Source organism: Conger conger, chromosome 15 (assembly GCF_963514075.1).
Source record: "Conger conger chromosome 15, fConCon1.1, whole genome shotgun sequence".
Taxonomy (NCBI): Eukaryota; Metazoa; Chordata; class Actinopteri; order Anguilliformes; family Congridae; genus Conger; species Conger conger.
In genome coordinates this window covers 12049346-12066622 of record NC_083774.1, presented here as the reverse complement: position 1 = coordinate 12066622, position 17277 = coordinate 12049346, and the positions used below count along the sequence as shown (strand labels likewise).

The 17277-nt window shown below is 41.7% G+C and overlaps 1 protein-coding gene across 1 annotated transcript; it reads left to right on the top strand.

Annotated features, from left to right (window-relative positions):
- The first annotated feature begins 3416 nt into the window (after positions 1–3416).
- Positions 3417–16954, top strand: LOC133111652 (annexin A2-A-like). The gene is made up of 13 exons (XM_061222172.1): positions 3417–3504; positions 5567–5627; positions 6100–6193; positions 6957–7051; positions 7795–7908; positions 8889–8979; positions 9367–9446; positions 9552–9611; positions 10190–10283; positions 11197–11292; positions 12935–12993; positions 13890–14012; positions 16572–16954. Exons 2-13 carry the CDS (start codon positions 5577–5579, stop codon positions 16629–16631), a joined length of 1017 nt encoding a protein of 338 aa, XP_061078156.1. The 5' UTR covers positions 3417–3504; positions 5567–5576; the 3' UTR covers positions 16632–16954.
- The last annotated feature ends 323 nt before the right edge of the window (positions 16955–17277 follow it).

The window sequence follows — 17277 nt, the reverse complement described above, 5'->3', positions numbered from 1 at the left end:
GCAAACAAATATTTTAAAGGGTTTTATTGGGAAAAATGTTTTTCAGTGGAAAGTGAAAAAAAAAACATTAGAAAATAGTCTTAAGTTAAAAATGGGAAAATGTAGAAAAAAGTTTTTAGTGGAAAATTTAAAAATACATAAGACTTTAGTCTTAAGTTCAGAACATGAAAAATGGAACAATTTTTTTTCCTCTCATTTTCTGACTGAAACGGATAGGCAATCGTTTCAATAATAGACCCATGCAAACATAAATGCAAACAAATGTGGTTTGAGACATTTATCATGAAAATTAAAAAATACATAAGACTTTAGTTTTAAGTCCAAAACATGGAAAATGCAAAAAATAAACAAATGTGTTTTTATAGGGTTTTATTGGGAAAAATGTTTTTCAGTGGAAAATTAAAAAATGCATAAGACTATAATCTTAAATCTAAAATATGGAAAATGGAACAATTTTTTTCTTTTCATTTTCTGACTGAAATGGATGGGCAATTTTTTTTATATTAGACCCATGCAAAAATAAATGCAAAAAATATGGTTTGAGACATTTATCATGAAAAATGTTTTTCAGTGGAAAATGAAAAAATACATGTCTTATGTCCAAAACATGAAAAATGGAACACATTTTCTTTTTCTCATTTTCTGACTGAAATGGATAGGCAATCATGTTAATAATTAACTCTTGCAAAAATAAATGCACACACGTGTTTTTAAAGGGTTTTATTTGGAAAAATGTTTTTCAGTGGAAAATTAAAAATACATAAGACTATAATCTTAAGTCTAAAACATGGAAAATGGAACAAATTAGTTTCCTCTCATTTCCTGACTGAAATGGATAGGCAATAGTTTTTATAATACACACATGCAAAAATAAATGCACACAAATGTTTTTAAAGGGTTTTCTTGGGAAAAATGTTTTTTATTGGAAAATTAAAAAATACATAAGACTAAAGTCTTATGTCCAAAACATGAAAAATGGAACACATTTTATTTTTCTCATTTTCTGACTGAAATGGATAGGCAATCATGTTAATAATTCACTCATGAAAAAATAAATGCACACACTTGTTTTTAAAGGGTTTATTGGGAAAAATGTTTTTCAGTGGAAAATTAAAAAATACATAAGACTAAAGTCTTATGTCCAAAACATGGAAAATGGAACACATTTTCTTTCTCATTTTCTTACTGAAATGGATAGGCAATAGTTTTGCATGTTTGTCATTTTCTGACTGAAATGGATAGGCAATCGTTTTTATAATATACCCATGCAAAAATAAATGCACACACATGTTTTTAAAGGGTTTTATTGGGGAAAATGTTTTTCAGTGGAAAATTTAAAATACATAAGACTATAATCTTAAGTCTAAAACATGGAAAATGGAAAAAAGAAAAAATTCCTCTCATTTCCTGACAAAAAAGGATAGGCAATTTTTTTATAATAGACCCATGCAAAAAATAAATGCAAACAAGTGTTTTTGAAGTGTTTTGTTAGTAAAAATGTTTTTCAGTGGAAAATGAAAAAATACATAAGACTAAAGTCTTATGTCCAAAACATGAAAAATGGTCCAAAGATTTTTATTTCTCATTTATTGGGAAAAATGTTTTTCAGTGGAAAATTAAAAAATGCATAAGACTATAATCTCAAGTCTAAAACATGGAAAATGAAAAAAAAGGTTTTTTCTCATTTTCTGACTGAAATGGATAGGCAATCATGTTTATAATACACCCATGCAAAAATAAATGCAAACAAATGTGGTTTGAGAAATTTATCAGACTATAATCTTAAGTCTAAAACATGGAAAATGGAACCATTTTTTTCCTCTCATTTTCTGACTGAAATGAATAGCCAAGTGTTTTTATAATAGACCCATGCAAAGATAAATGCAAACAAATGTGTTTTGACACAATTATCATGAAAAATGTTTATCCATGGAAAATGGAAAAATACATAAGACTTTAATCTTATGTCCAAAACATGGAAAATGGAACAAATTTTTTTCTTCTTCTCATTTTCTGACTGAAATGGAAAGGCAATTGTTTTTATAATAGACCCATGCAAAAATATATGCAAACAAATGTTTTTTAAGTGTTTTATTTGGAAAAATGTTTTTCAGTGGAAAATGAAAAAATACATAAGACTATGTGCAAAATGTGAAAACTTTTTATTATGTATTTTTATAGATATTACACTTTTATAGATATTACACTATTTTTATAGATATTACACAAAACTTTGTTTTCACAATAATTACTGTAGAATAAGTGCCTCTTGGAAAACAGTATTATGCATGTTGTCAAAGGAGCTGAAGAATAGTAACCATTAACGGCATTACTTAAGGGGTTCATAGGAGACTGAACTAAGCCCACCTTTCCCTCACCAAGAAGAGAAGTTCAAAATGGTTGTCTTTCCGAGACAACTGTAATCATCAACAACATAAAACAACATGAGCAAGGATGATTTACTCCAGCTTCTGTCAGGATGAGGCATTCGTCTAGACCTGATTTTGCTTCTGACGCAGAGAACTCAAGGGCTCCCACACAGCTTTCACTCTAGAGTACTGCATGCTGGGAAGAATGCCGGTCCAATGGGAGTGGCTAGGAAGTGTTTGTGTACACAAGAAACCCCACATTCAATAAAACTGCATGCATTCCTAAATCCTGATGTAAGAGGATGTTTCACAAAATAGGAGAGATGGATTTCTTATGAACTATACAGACAGCAGCCAGACACCCCAGCTTCTGATTGGCATCTAGCATCCCCATAAAGCAATGTAGTACCAATATTCACCATGGATAATACAGCTGAGGGGCGTGTCTCAGTGTTGCAGTCTCTCGAATGTCCCGCTGGAAGATCAAGCAGTTTCCAGAGAAAAGTTATCTGACAGGTCTAGGATATATAATATCAAAATGAATGGAAGAGAAGCAGCCCATGCTATTGAACATGACTGTTCACCAATTACAGAAGAACAGTGATTTTGTGATCTGCAATCCCAAAATCAATTCCTTCTCAACTTAATGAAAAGCCTTATTATACAAGAATAACGATCATTACGAACAATCCTTACGTAGCATACACCCTTCTTTCTTTTTGTTATTCTATCAGGTACTGTAGAGTCCAGCACAGTGCAGCCTAGTCCAGTTCAGTTGTACCATTCTTTCCACAGCAAAAATATTGTCCTAATCCGTTCCACACAGTGTATAACAAATCCAAATGAGTTCCAGGCTCAGTTTTCCTTTAAAAAGCACACAGTACACTGGAGACGCATGCTCCAGCATGCTGTCTGTCACTGCAGTGAGAAGCGCTCGTGTAGCATGAGAAGTCCAGCCTGCTCCTCTCTGCAGCGGGTTAAAAGACTGAGAGGGGGGAGGAGCTGAGGGGGCGGGGGAGGCCCGGGGGCTCGGCCTGGCAGTAGAGGGACCACCTCCTGTATTAAAGCGCCACACCCTGCGGACTCCTCATAGCCGGGAAACGTTCTGTGCAGCATCTGATTTGTCTTCACCAAGGTAAGGCCTCTGCCAGCTCACTCTCGGGTCTGTGCTGCTCTAACTCTGCACTCTACTGCGGACAGTAACGCTGACTGCGGTTTCACACACTCACACTGCCCTGGACCTTGCCAGTCACACGCTAGCTTGCTTGTGGGAATGAGGTCACAAAAAGTATAAAGTAGAATAAAGTCACAGATTATACTGTAAGTACTGCCTATGTATGTATAGCAACTCTTTTACTGAATGAGATTTAGGTACAGATACAAGTGGTATCTGTGCATAATTCAAACTCTTCTTTGATTCATTTGAAACAATACAAATGACAAATATTTAAATTCTCAGTAACTACGTGTCGTATGTACATGTCTGAATGAGCTAATGCCACTGTAGTTACCTTCGCCTCCTCTGGCTTTTAAAAATGTCTTGGCTTCACATTCTTCCGAGAAAGACTTTCTGCTGGGTGTGTCTGGCAAAGGATTGCTTTGAAAGGTATCAAAACTACTTATCTAGGACCACACAAGCAACTGTGGCTTTGCTCTAATCACTGCCTCTCTAATGTCTGATGGGTATCCAAGTAAATAAATAGCGTTGAATTTTCTCACTGCTTTTTGACTTTGCTGGGTTTATTTATGTCATTGTAAACGGATTAAAAAAGCACAGGGCCAAAATAACTTGTAGAGATTTCCCAGAAATATCAATATCGAGTTCTGAAATGTTTTATTTGCACAGGCCTATTTAAACTAAGATTTACTGTGTTTATGTATGGAGTAAGAACAGTGAGGAAAATGTTACATAGGAACATAGTATCCAGGCAGTATCGAAGAAAAGATTTATTGAATTGGGGTGTGGTTAGTTGGTAGTGGGGGGGGGGGGGGGGGGGGGCGGGGGGTTGGGCAGGGGGGTGGGTGGGATATTCCTCGGAAAAATTTAGATGGATGCTAGCAGTGCTCTACGCTAACATTTCTTCCAAGGAGCACATGTGCTCCTCACTTTGTGGATTAGTGGATTAGTGGATGCGCTCCTAGATCATTTTCTAGTTAACACACATCAACTTTAAGGAGCAAATGATGCTCATAAAATGGGAGCACTGTAGAGCCGTAGCTGCGCGGCATGTGTACAAATCGCTTCAGGGCTATAGCCAAAACATGACCATTAAAAACAGCTATTTTAACAATGGCACAATGGTTTCCTAATGCAGGGATTCATTGAAGGCTTTCACAAAAATGTCTCACTCTCAGGCACTTGGTCTGGATGCAGTCAACATTTACTTGCAACTAAATACAGGTTTTATTTATTTTTCTTCACAAACAGTCTGGCAAGTTCACTGATCATCAGAATGTTACTTAATCAGGAGTGGCAGTACAGTGCAGTGGTACAGTAAGGCCATTGGGTTAGTAACTCAATGGGTGTAGATTCAATTTCCATGTAAAGAACTGCTACTGTGTCCTGGAGCAAGGTACTTAACCTGAATTGCTCCAATAGATATCCAGCAGTATACTCTGAGAGTATGTAAAAAGAATGTAATCTGCGTAAGTCACTCAAGATAAGAGCAACTGATAAATGGCTTAAATTTTAATGTTTCTTTCACGTAGTGTTGTGGGAATTCAGCATTCCTACATAAGTGTATACTTAACGTGTTTCTTTAAATGGTTTTATAGACATAATCCTTTGTCATCAGATTCATCTACAGGGCTTATCTTCCAAGTCCTTATCTTTGTTGTATTCTTAGCACTTGAAACTGTACTTCCTTCAAGGGTCTTTCAGTGCACTTGTCCCTGGTTATGGGTATGCACTTTGTTGTACGTCGCTCTAGATAATGCCTACAAATGCCTATAATGTAATAGAAAATGTAATTCAATCATAAGGAGCCGTATCAGTGCCTGTCCGCCAGTTTACAACATGGCCTTTGCTGCAACGTGATTGCACAACAATGCTCTCCTCACCATGAGTAACCATAGTCGTGAGACGGGGAGTCATTCACTGAAGCATAGTAAGCCATATACAGGTTTTTACAAGTTTTCGACAGCACAAGAGGCAGATTTCTACATGGAACAGAAAGCCCTGTGTTTTTCTTTTGCAGGTAGGTTACAATGGCACTGGTGTCCGAGTTCCTGGGTCAGCTGTCTCTTAATCTGGGTGCAGTAAGTATCAATACAGACCTTTCTAAAAGCATCACTTAAGATCAACTCTAATCTTAGAGATATGGCTCCTCTCAAAAGAGGCATTTAAGGGTGGCAGACACTCTTATCCTTATCCGATGTACAGTTGATTAGACTAAGCAGGAGACAATGCAGGGTTAAGGGCCTTACTAAAGGGCCCAATCGCTGTGCGGATCTTATTGTGGCTACAACAGGGATCAAACCACCGACCTCCCAGTCATGTACCTTAACCACTACACTACAGGCCGCCCTGAATTCATATAACCACTGTGTCTGGTTTAGTGCTATGTCTCACAGTGAAGACCACGATGATTCTGCAGCACAATTACACTGTACACATGTGGGGTCCACACATAATTACATTCCATAAGTGCCATTTTATAAACTATTATACTGTAGTGACTAATTTTAGGCCACCTTAAAACAGCCGACTCACCTAACTTTAAATTTGCAGGAAAGTGAACCCAAGTACCCAACTGTGGTGGCTTGTGGCAACTTTGACCCAGAGAAGGATGCTGCCAGGATCGAGACAGCTATCAAAACCAAGGGTAAGAAGGAACATCTCCGACTCTCTGAATCAAAATCCTATTAACCACTCATTGAGTTTCCATGCCAGAAACTGTAATGGGTGAGAAAGGTTTTAAACCACTTTAATCTGCTGAATCATGATTTCTTTTTAGTTTGTTATTGGTTATATTTTGAAAAATGGCACTGTTGACAGAAGACTTCCGCTGAAAGCCTGAATCAACATTGCCTTTGTACTTGTTCTGTTGAGATACAAAGGTGGAGACAGAAAAGGAGATATGCTTGTACCAGCTCTTCCCCCATTTGCCCACTCCATGTGAGAGCAGGATGACTGGTGAAAATGAGTCACTTTCCTGCTTGTGTGGACTCACAGACCACAGCAGGAACGTTTCCCGGGCAACGCCCAGGGGTTGGCTGCGGCTGAAGGCTTCAGCCAGGCAGATGAACTTCATACGGGAGGACAAAGAGCACAGTGCAAACTCAAGTCAACTTCCAGATTCATTTCTCATTCTTGAGCGCATTATAATCGTTGGAAAATGTGCACAAGGGCAATGGGTTTTTGGTTGTTATTGAAGCTTACCCAGAGCATACCATTGCTGTCTGAAAGGCTGGTTTTTCATGTCAGTGCACACAAACAGGCCTGGCTCAGTGTGGTTGAGGGGATTTTGTTCGGTATACTGCAGTCAGAGTAAATTAGATGGTTAACTTGCTAAACCGCCATTTTGCGTCGCAGATGTGGATTCCTTAAAAACCCACCCGAAACTCTCCCTGGATTTGTTTTCTCAGGCGTGGATGAGAAGACCATCATCGACATCCTCACCAAACGCAGCTACACCCAGCGTCGTGAGATCGCCTTCTGCTATGAGAGGAGAGTCAAGAAGGTCAGAGCAGGGCTAAGAAACCGATCACTACTCCAACTTTCCTTTCCCCTCAAAACAATGAAGAATAGAGGGTGATGGCCTTGCTCAGATTTTAATGTATCAAACAACATGGCCATGTCGAGAACACCCTCCAAACTACTGCACACTCAAACTGTACTGTCTACTAAAGATACTGCTTACTTATATTAGTACATGATATGTTCCCGAATGCAGGCCATGAGTACACTAGATGAGGTAGTTGTGTACAAATCATATTTCTGGGGTTTCGCTGAGAGAATTTATGAGCAGACTTATCAGGAAGCAAACCACACCTTTTAGGAGGTCCCACAGAGAGGAAGAGGTGGAGCCATCTTTGGGTCCAATCACAGTCCAATAGATCATAGAGGAAGAGGCGGGGGCTTTTTATTACAAGGGCAGGTGGCTTGCGACACTCCTGCTGTACCGTTGGAAAATGGCATGGCGATACGAAGGTCAGAGCATGTTTAGCATACACAGTAGTTAGGGGCACACCCACAGTCAGCTTAACCCTGGAAATATGTATATCATCAATACTACATTTAGAGAAACTTTACACCAACTTAACAACCTTCTTATCCAATGTACTCAATCTACATGTGCAACAGTAAGCAAGTAAGCTGTTTTTCCATTATGAACAGGCAAGAAATGTCCAATAGGGAGAGATATACTGGAGTATTTCTGAAAGCTCTGTGTTAGTCTGAAGTGTTTGGATTGTTTCTCCCCAGGATATGATCACAGCCCTGAAGGGGGCACTGAAGGGGTCTCTGGAGTCGGTGATCCTGGGCCTGATGAAGAGCACCTCTCAGTTTGACGCATCTGAAATCCGAGGCTCCATAAAGGTCAGGCCTTAACTGGATTGGCTACTGTATGTGGTAACATCCTCCCTCTCTGTGACAGGATTGGCTGCTTTACGTGTCTGTTTCTGGTCAGGCTACTGAAGCCTGCACACAATGTGTCCATATGCAGACTATGCCTAAGCTATGTGCAATATTAGGTGGACCAAGGAGATTGAATTCTAATAAAGATAGCTTAGCTCAAACTAAACAAACAAAAAACAACAGTTCCAGGTAAAATGCAGAACTGTTGGAACGATATTAGTTATTAGCAACAACAGCGGCTGCAGTACAGCTTAATGCCCATTAACATTCAGCATCAAAGTAGACAGATAAAACAAACCTGTTTAGAAAGATCGCCTTCTTAACTGTCAGAAAACGGGAGCAAGAACGAAAAAGGCTGAAATATTGGGCGTGTGCAAAGATAACACAAAGCCCAGCCTCTGCTGACCTCTAGTGGCACATTAACAGACTACAATTCAGGGGGACCTGCAGTGGAACATGCAAAGTGCAGTGTCATGCTGCAGATATGTCTCCTGTATTATGCATGCCTCAGTATTGATCTGAAACAGAGGGCAGCTTTGGCAAGGTTATTGTGGATACTCCTCCCAGTTTTAAGTAAATTTTCACTTGCTACTTGTTACAACTCAATTTCAATTTCACACACATACACATACTCACCATTTTTCTCATTCAGATATATCAGGTATTTTTATGGTGTTATTGTGTTAGTATTGTAAAGGATGAAATCTATATTCAGCAGTTGTATTTTAGGTCTTGGCTAGCAGACTATTCTAGACTAGCTCACTGGTTTGGGAATACTGTTATCCAGGTCTGGAACTATTGTTTATATAAACCAAGTGAATGCACTTATCCATGTTTGCAAGAGACTCTGGATAAAGCGTCTGCTAAATTAATTGAAAGTGCTCTATGTTATAAAATAGTGCAAAGGCAGCATGTATAGCAGTCTATTCATACATTCACAGGGCTTGGGTACAGATGAAGAAACCCTGATCGAGATGGTCTGCTCTCGGAGTGATGAAGAACTCCAGCAGATCAAACAGGTCTACAAGGAGAGTAAGTGCGAGGAACCTGCTCACTGTGGGAGGATGGGGGACCACCGTGCTTTCAAAACACAAATGTGTGATTCTGAAGGCATTTGGCACACACTGCAAAAACCAAAAAAGAAGTAAATCTTAAGTAGTTTAGTCTCATATTTAGACTTTAAATATTTTACAAAATAAGACAAAAAGCTTGCCAATGAGGTGAGACAGTTTGACTCCATTTCAAGATGTGCCAATGGGGTAGGACAATTTCGAATGAGTAGGAAGAAGTTACTTAAAGTAAAATAATATTTTATATTTTAAAGAAAATAAATCTGGTTTTAAGTCTCATTAGAAGACTAAAACACTTCTTAAGACACTTCTTTTTTACAGTGCATTTGAGCCTCTCTTTCCTCTGCAGTGTATAAGGCAGAGCTGGAGAAAGATGTGTCCGGTGACACGTCAGGAGACTTCAAGAAGCTTCTGCTGGCCCTCGTGCAGGTGAGACCCAGGGCCTAAGCCAGCCAAGGCTAAAGATAAACAGATTTATCCATCGAGACTGCTGCATTCTGGTCTTAACATCTGCCTCTTCTTGTCCCACAAAAGACAAAGCGAGAGGGACCCAGTAGCATAGAGGACCAAGAGAAGATCGACCAGGATGCCAGAGTAAGTCAAAGGCTCTTTCTTTTTCCACTTATGCGGTTTAGTAATATTGTGTGCTACATTGAGCACAAATAAAAGACGCTAACCGCTAACCAGACTCTGAGGCTTTGGGGGTCCTCACTTTGCCCTGCTTAATTAAAAGACATAGATTATGAGTAATGGACTGGCACCCCTCCAAACCTATTTGTTGAACTGACAATCACATACAGTGTACACACTATAGGAAAGGCTGTCAAATTACATATAGTGTCACTGTAGAAGACCATTTTTACACACCAGATTCTTCAGTTCATAAAGTATGCTTTAAAATCAATGTTCATTATTGCTTTTTATATGCATTCACTTTTTTTCCTATACATATATGTTGCTTTCTTTAATTTTGGCACCATTGTAAAAGATAGCACTCTCAATTGGCCTGCCCCTGTTTAAATAAAGGTTTTAATACAGGGCCTAGAATTGATATCTGCAAGTCCTTTGGTTACCAAATAGTGTTCTTCGACCTCCATGTCGTAATGCTGCCAATATGACCCTTCTTCCTCAAGACTGAGGACTCATAATCCATGTGTTTTCCCCCACTGAAGGCTCTCTACGATGCTGGTCTCAAGAGGCGTGGCACAGACGTGGCAACCTGGATCTCCATCATGACTGAGAGGAGCATCCCGCACCTACAGAAAGGTACTGCCAGAGAAACTTTAGCAATTACCTCCGACGTTCTGCACTTCCGTACATGGTATGCGTGGTGACAAAATGGCTGCCAGGTGTTAATGTGTAATGGCGTGCCGACTGACTGCTCCATCTCTGCTCACATCCCTTCATGAACTCATAGCAGCCATAACAAATCAAAATGTTTTTTGTTGCTCCAGCAGTTGCAGAGAAAGGATTCCCAATGTTAAGCATACCGGGATGACTACATGTTCAGTAATTAGGGTATCTGTGGTAGATCCCATATTACAGGCCACCGGGGAAGAGACACAGTGCTGAAAAAGAGAGAGCATAATTACTGTTATTATGAAGAAATGGGGATAATATTACGGTACCAAGGGTTCATAGAAGTCTTGTTGATGGCAAGAATTCGATTCAAAAGCCTTGTCGTGGAAATGTGGAAATATAAATGCAAGGGACAGTAAATGCTAACATCAAGCTCGGTCTGAAAGTGCTGCCGTTAGCATCCTATTAGCATAGCCTAACTGATAACTGCCTCCACGGCCCAAGAAAAGGTTTCATTTCTGTATTGAACAAATCAGACATTACAATAAAAAAATCCTTTATTAATTAGCAAACTGTGATATGAATACCACGGACATGGAATAATTTAATATATTTGTTGTGGTAAATGCTTACATAGATCTCTATTATAATGACATCCAAATTTAGCCACACTACTACCATATAGCCTGTAGTGCATATTGGATAGAGTAAAGCATTGCACAGGCGTAAGGGTCAGAAAGGGCCTTAAGAGATTTCAGAAAGGGCCTTAAGAGATTAAAACGTTTGGCAACCCCTGCCATAAGCGACCAGCCGCACATTTAAAACATGCAGGTGACGATAAGCAGAGAGGAACAGAGCCCAATGTGTTTGTTCTTCATAGTGTTCCAGAGGTACAACAACTACAGCCCCTACAACATGCAGGAGAGCATCCGCAAGGAAGTGAAAGGAGACCTGGAGACATCATTCGTCACACTAGGTATTTGCTTTTTATATTTCATTTTATAGTCCATCAGACTTTAATTAGGATGCAATCATGGAATGGTCACTTGCAAATTGTAACCTCTAAGGTGGTCTGTGTGATAGATGTTCATATCTGTACGAATTTGAGCATGTGCTGTATGCATCGTGTTCATGTCTAAGTATGGATGTATATGAGTGCGTGTGAGTGTGTGTGTGCGTATGTATGAGCGTGTGTTTATGTGAATGTTCTTATGCGCCAGTGTGTGTATATGTATGCTTATATATGTGTGTGTGCTTGTGTGTGTGTGTGTGTGTGTGTGTGTGAGTGCATGCATGTGTCTATATATGTGTGCATACTTCTGTGTGTGAGTGTGTGCATGTGTCTCTGTGAGTGTGTGTGCATGTGTCCGTGTGCGCGTGTGTGAGGGCGTCCATATGCATGTGTGTGTGTGCTTGTGTGTGTGTGAGTGTGTGCATGAGTCCATGTGAGTGTGCGTGTGTGCATGTGTCCATGAGAGTGTGTGTGTGTGTGTGTGTGTGTATGCATGTGTCCATGTGTGTGAGTGTGTGCGTGTGTGTATGGGTGTGGGTGTGTGCATGTGTCCATGAGAGTGTGTGTGTGTGTGTGTGTGTATGCATGTGTCCATGTGTGTGAGTGTGTGTGTCAGTGTGTCCATGCGCATGTGCGTGTGTGTATGGGTGTGGGTGTGTGCATTTACATTACATTACATTATTGGCATTTGGCAGACGCTCTTATCCAGAGCGACGTACAGTTGATTCGACTTAGCAGGAGACAATCCTCCCCTGGAGCAATGCAGGGTTAAGGGCCTTACTCAAGGGCCCAACGGCTGTGCAGATTTTATTGTGGCTACACCGGGATTAGAACCACCGACCTTGTGTATGCCAGTCATTTACCTTAACCACTACGCTACAGGCCGCCCTGGGTGTGCATGTGTCCATGAGTGTGTGTGTGTGTGTGTGTGTGTGTGTGTGTGTGTGTGTGTGTGTGTGTGTGTGTGTGTGTGTGTGTGTGTGTGTGTGTGTGTGTGTGTGTGTGTGTGTGTGTGTGTGTGTGTGTGTGTGTGTGTGTGTGTGTGTGTGTGTGTGTGTGTGTGTGTGTGTGTGTGTGTGTGTGTGTGTGTGTGTGTGTGTGTGTGTGTGTGTGTGTGTGTGTGTGTGTGTGTGTGTGTGTGTGTAAAGCACGAGCTGATCTGCGTGTCTCTGGCTGAATTGTGACTGGCACAGTGAGGTGACTGCACTGCCCACACACCCACACCCATACACACACGCACGAGGGTGTGTGTGTGTAAAGCACTAGCTGATCTGCGTGTCTCTGGCTGTATTGTGACTGGCACAGTGAGGTGACTGCACTGCCCCAGGGCCCTCAGCCCTCCTCAGCTCCCATTTGTACTCTGCGAGCAGTTGATTCATTTCTTATTAAACATAATTGCAAGCTGTTTTGAGAAAAACAACATTTGATTTGAAAGGATGCCCCAAAGAGGGGGTGGATCTATGCCGAAGAACCTCAGGCAGCCCCCTAACCAGGAACACTTTATACACAATGAGAAAATACAAGCACCAAAATGCAGGTTATTTAAAAATGCCCTGCTCTCTCCTCTTGTCCATTTCCTTTCCTCTCTCTCTCTCTCTCTCTGCAGTTCAGTGCTTTGAAAACAAGCAGCTGTACTTTGCGAGCAGGCTCAATGATGGCATGAAGGTATTTCAAATATTGAACTGCATCCCAAAACAAAGTAACTTTCAGTAACTTTAAGCATTTCAGTAATGCAGAAACACAGTGGTAATGTGTGATTGTGGCAAGTGAAACAATGTGTGTGAAATTCTAATGTATATCAGGGTACACTGAGCACTTTCTTAGGTAGACCTGTACACCAGCTTGTTAATGCAAATATTTAATCAGCCAATAAATCATGTGGCAGCAACTAAATGCATAAAAGCATGCAGACCAATAAGTCTAAAAAATAAGCCTCACAAATACCTAATAAAGCGCTCATTGAGTGTATATACTGTGTACACAGTATACAGGTAGTGAACAGAAAATGGATAATGAAGGAAAAGCACAGCAGAGACTACCACACTACACCATCATTTAAGCAAATAACAGCCCAGCATACATATGGTGCTGTGTGGGAAAGTAGGAAGGGCGTGTTTGCCTGTAATTAGGCTTTGCATGGCTTTAAGTGGAGCCGTACGTCTGAAGTATACAGTCTGCATGGAACTGCATGGAGGAAAAGGCATTCTCAGCCAAGAGCAGCAGTGGGAGGGAGCAGAAACTCTGATGGGCTATGATGTCAGCGTATTCACTCAATGCACACGGAAAAACAAGTGAGAACACAGTTCAACCTGTGGTTAGAGGAGTTTGTTTAGTCAAGCCAGTGGACTGTTGGATGGATATATCAGATGTATAATGTTAGTTGGATTGAGATAGATAGGTAGATATATAGATAAACACTGTATAAATATATCTAAGAATTTCACGGTTTTATTACAAAGTGGGTCTAACCCTAACCCTCTCTGTCTCTGTCTCTGTCTCTCTCTGTCTCTCTCTCTCTCTCTCTCTGTCTCTCTCTCTCTCTCTCTCTCTCTCTCTCTCAGAGTAAAGGGGCAAAGGAGAAGGTGGTCACACGCATCATGGTTTCACGCTGTGAGGTCGACCTCATGAAGATACGTACCGAGTTCAAGAAGCAATACGGGAAGTCACTCCACCAGACCATCGCTGTGAGTATTCCTCTCCCCCCGGCTGGACACTACAGCACACTCAACCCAACCTCTACCCCAACCCCAACCTCCACCCCTGTTTCACCCACTCTATAACCCACTCACCCCAACCTCCACCCCTGTTCCACCCACTCTATAACCCACTCACCCCAACCTCCACCCCATTCCACCCACTCTATAACCCACTCACCCCCAACCTCCACCCCATTCCACCCACTCTATAACCCACTCACCCCCAACACCCACCCCATTCCACCGACTCTATAGCCCACTCAACCCAAACCTCCACCCCAACCCCAACCTCCACCCCATTCCACCCACTCTATAACCTACTCACCCCCAACCTCCACCCCATTCCACCCACTCTATAACCTACTCACCCCCAACCTCCACCCCATTCCACCCACTCTATAACCTACTCACCCCCAACCTCCACCCCATTCCACCCACTCTATAACCCACTCACCCCAACCTCCACCCCATTCCACCCACTCTATAACCCACTCACCCCAACCTCCACCCCATTCCACCCACTCTATAACCCACTCACCCCAACCTCCACCCCATTCCACCCACTCTATAACCCACTCACCCCCAACCTCCACCCCATTCCACCCACTCTATAACCCACTCACCCCCAACACCCACCCCATTCCACCGACTCTATAGCCCACTCAACCCAAACCTCCACCCCAACCCCAACCTCCACCCCATTCCACCCACTCTATAACCTACTCACCCCCAACCTCCACCCCATTCCACCCACTCTATAACCTACTCACCCCCAACCTCCACCCCATTCCACCCACTCTATAACCTACTCACCCCCAACCTCCACCCCATTCCACCCACTCTAAAACCCACTCACCCCAACCTCCACCCCATTCCACCCACTCTATAACCCACTCACCCCAACCTCCACCCCATTCCACCCACTCTATAACCCACTCACCCCAACCTCCACCCCATTCCACCCACTCTATAACCCACTCACCCCAACCTCCACCCCATTCCACCCACTCTATAACCCACTCACCCCCAACCTCCACCCCATTCCACCCACTCTATGCACTCAGTACGCCACAGTACACCCCCTGCCTTACCACAAAAAGGTAAATCTCACCAAGTATTTTAGTACTTATATTGAGACTTAAAATCATATCTATTTCACTTATTTGCTAAAAAAGACAAAAATATTGCCATTGAGGTAAGATAATTTGCCAATAGAATAAGAACATTTCAAGCAAACAGTAACTCAAACCAACTAATATTTTCTACATGAGCAAACAAAAATAAGATCGTAAAGGCATGCTATGCAGGATTTCTCACCCCTGTTTACATACAAAAAACGTATACACCCCATTCTCAACCACGCCTCTCCAGTGTGCCGTGATAGCAATGAGCTAAGAAACCACAGTCTGATATGATTCAGAAAGCATCAGCTATAGTAGTCGCTTCCCACACAGGCAGTTTGACCAGCCATTTAACTGACATTACTTGTGTTTGTGTTTAGTTCGATAACTTTACGTTATGTAAACGTTAGCTAGTGGTGATACTAGTCACAGCTACTAACAGCTACTAGTCACAGCAGTGGATTTCAGTCTGCTTAATCTGCTAGCCTGCCTGCCCAATCTATAACATAACCATGCATATTCACAAACGCATCAATTCATAGTCACTTTTATTTTTATCAGACATCTCAAGTCTTCTGAAAGTCTGGCAGTCTTTTGTATTTAGGCATGAGCTCCCTGCCCAGGAGAGGAAATATGCTGTTAGAATCTCCCGAAAATATAAGCAGTAACATTAGTATATGCGTTGGGACCCAGCTCTCACGGCCAGCCAGCAGACATACAAAACTGAATTTAGTTAGCTTTTAACATGCCTGTTAAATAATGTTATTGAAAGCTGGCCAGCCATTTGAATAATGGTTAGCCACTAAGGCTAATCTCTCGCAAACCCAGCTCACCACTGCAGTAGCCAATCGTCACTTCTTGCCCCCCTCCTCCTTCTATTGGATCATAGTGTATGAGTTTGGTGTATTGGACACATGCTTTTCAGATTATGAGTATTAGTCTACTTGTATTTGTTATAGAATATCAAATACAAGTAGACAAGCATGCCCTGCAATGGACTGGCGACCTGTCCAGGGTGTATTCCTGCCTTTCACCCAATGTATGCTGGGATAGGCTCCAGCCCCCCTGCGACCCTGTTCAGGATAAGCGTGTTAGGATAATGAATGAATGAATGAAGTAGACAAGCAGAAGACACAGGTCACCAGTCTATCATAGTAATGACTGAGCCTGTTTGTTTTATACTGTTTTCAAGGTGAAAATCATAGTATGATGAAAAAGGCATAGTATGCCTTTAAGTTTTATTACAAGACTAAAAGTGCTTGTTACGATAGACAGTTTTTATTAGCGTATACATATACACTCCCTTAGCATGCCTCACAGACCACATCCCTGATCTATAGCCCTAATATACCTCCATATCCCATCAGTCACCAGTGTGAGTGGGAACGATGTGTATTCCTGAACACGCTGCTCTCCTCTCCCACAGGAGCACACGAAAGGGGACTACCAGGCGGTCCTCCTGAGTCTGTGCGCAGGAGACGACTGAGGCCGGAGCTATTCCACAATCCCTCAGCACAGCTGTCCTCCTCCTCCTGCCCTGCTAAGAGCTTCCTGAGGAATAGAGCCCAGTCAATCTGAGCTACAGACCGAGCTTCCAGCGCCACCCCCCCCAACCCCCTCCCCGAACGCCAAGCAGTATCAGCATTGTTAGCCTGTTTTTACTTGATAAAAGGAAAAACAGTTATCACTGCCTTTCAGTTAAAAATGAAAGAAGACCTATAGGACCAGAAGCTGCAGAGCTACGCATGTAACCTGTTTCATTGGTGATAATAAACACACCACGTCAGGTGGTTTTCATTCGTGACGACATTCAAGGTGTGTTCTGTTGTAAGAGGTATCTTGCGTGGTTTGAAAAGATTATCGTGTGATGCGGAAATCAGTTGACATGCGGTTCTGCGGATAACCACGCGTCGTGAAGTAAAGTGTAATTCTAAATTTGTCCAGAAGAGTGCGCTAGAGTAATACAGTGCAGAAGCATCAGCAGGATGTGACCTGAAACCATCTGTGGCTTGCTGTGCATTGACTTTGAAGTCTTCAGATCTTTTTACATATACAAAGTGCAAGGTGTTATTTTTGGAAACTATATCAACATTTCCACATTTTATATGTTTAAATGTTAAAAAGATGTTTAA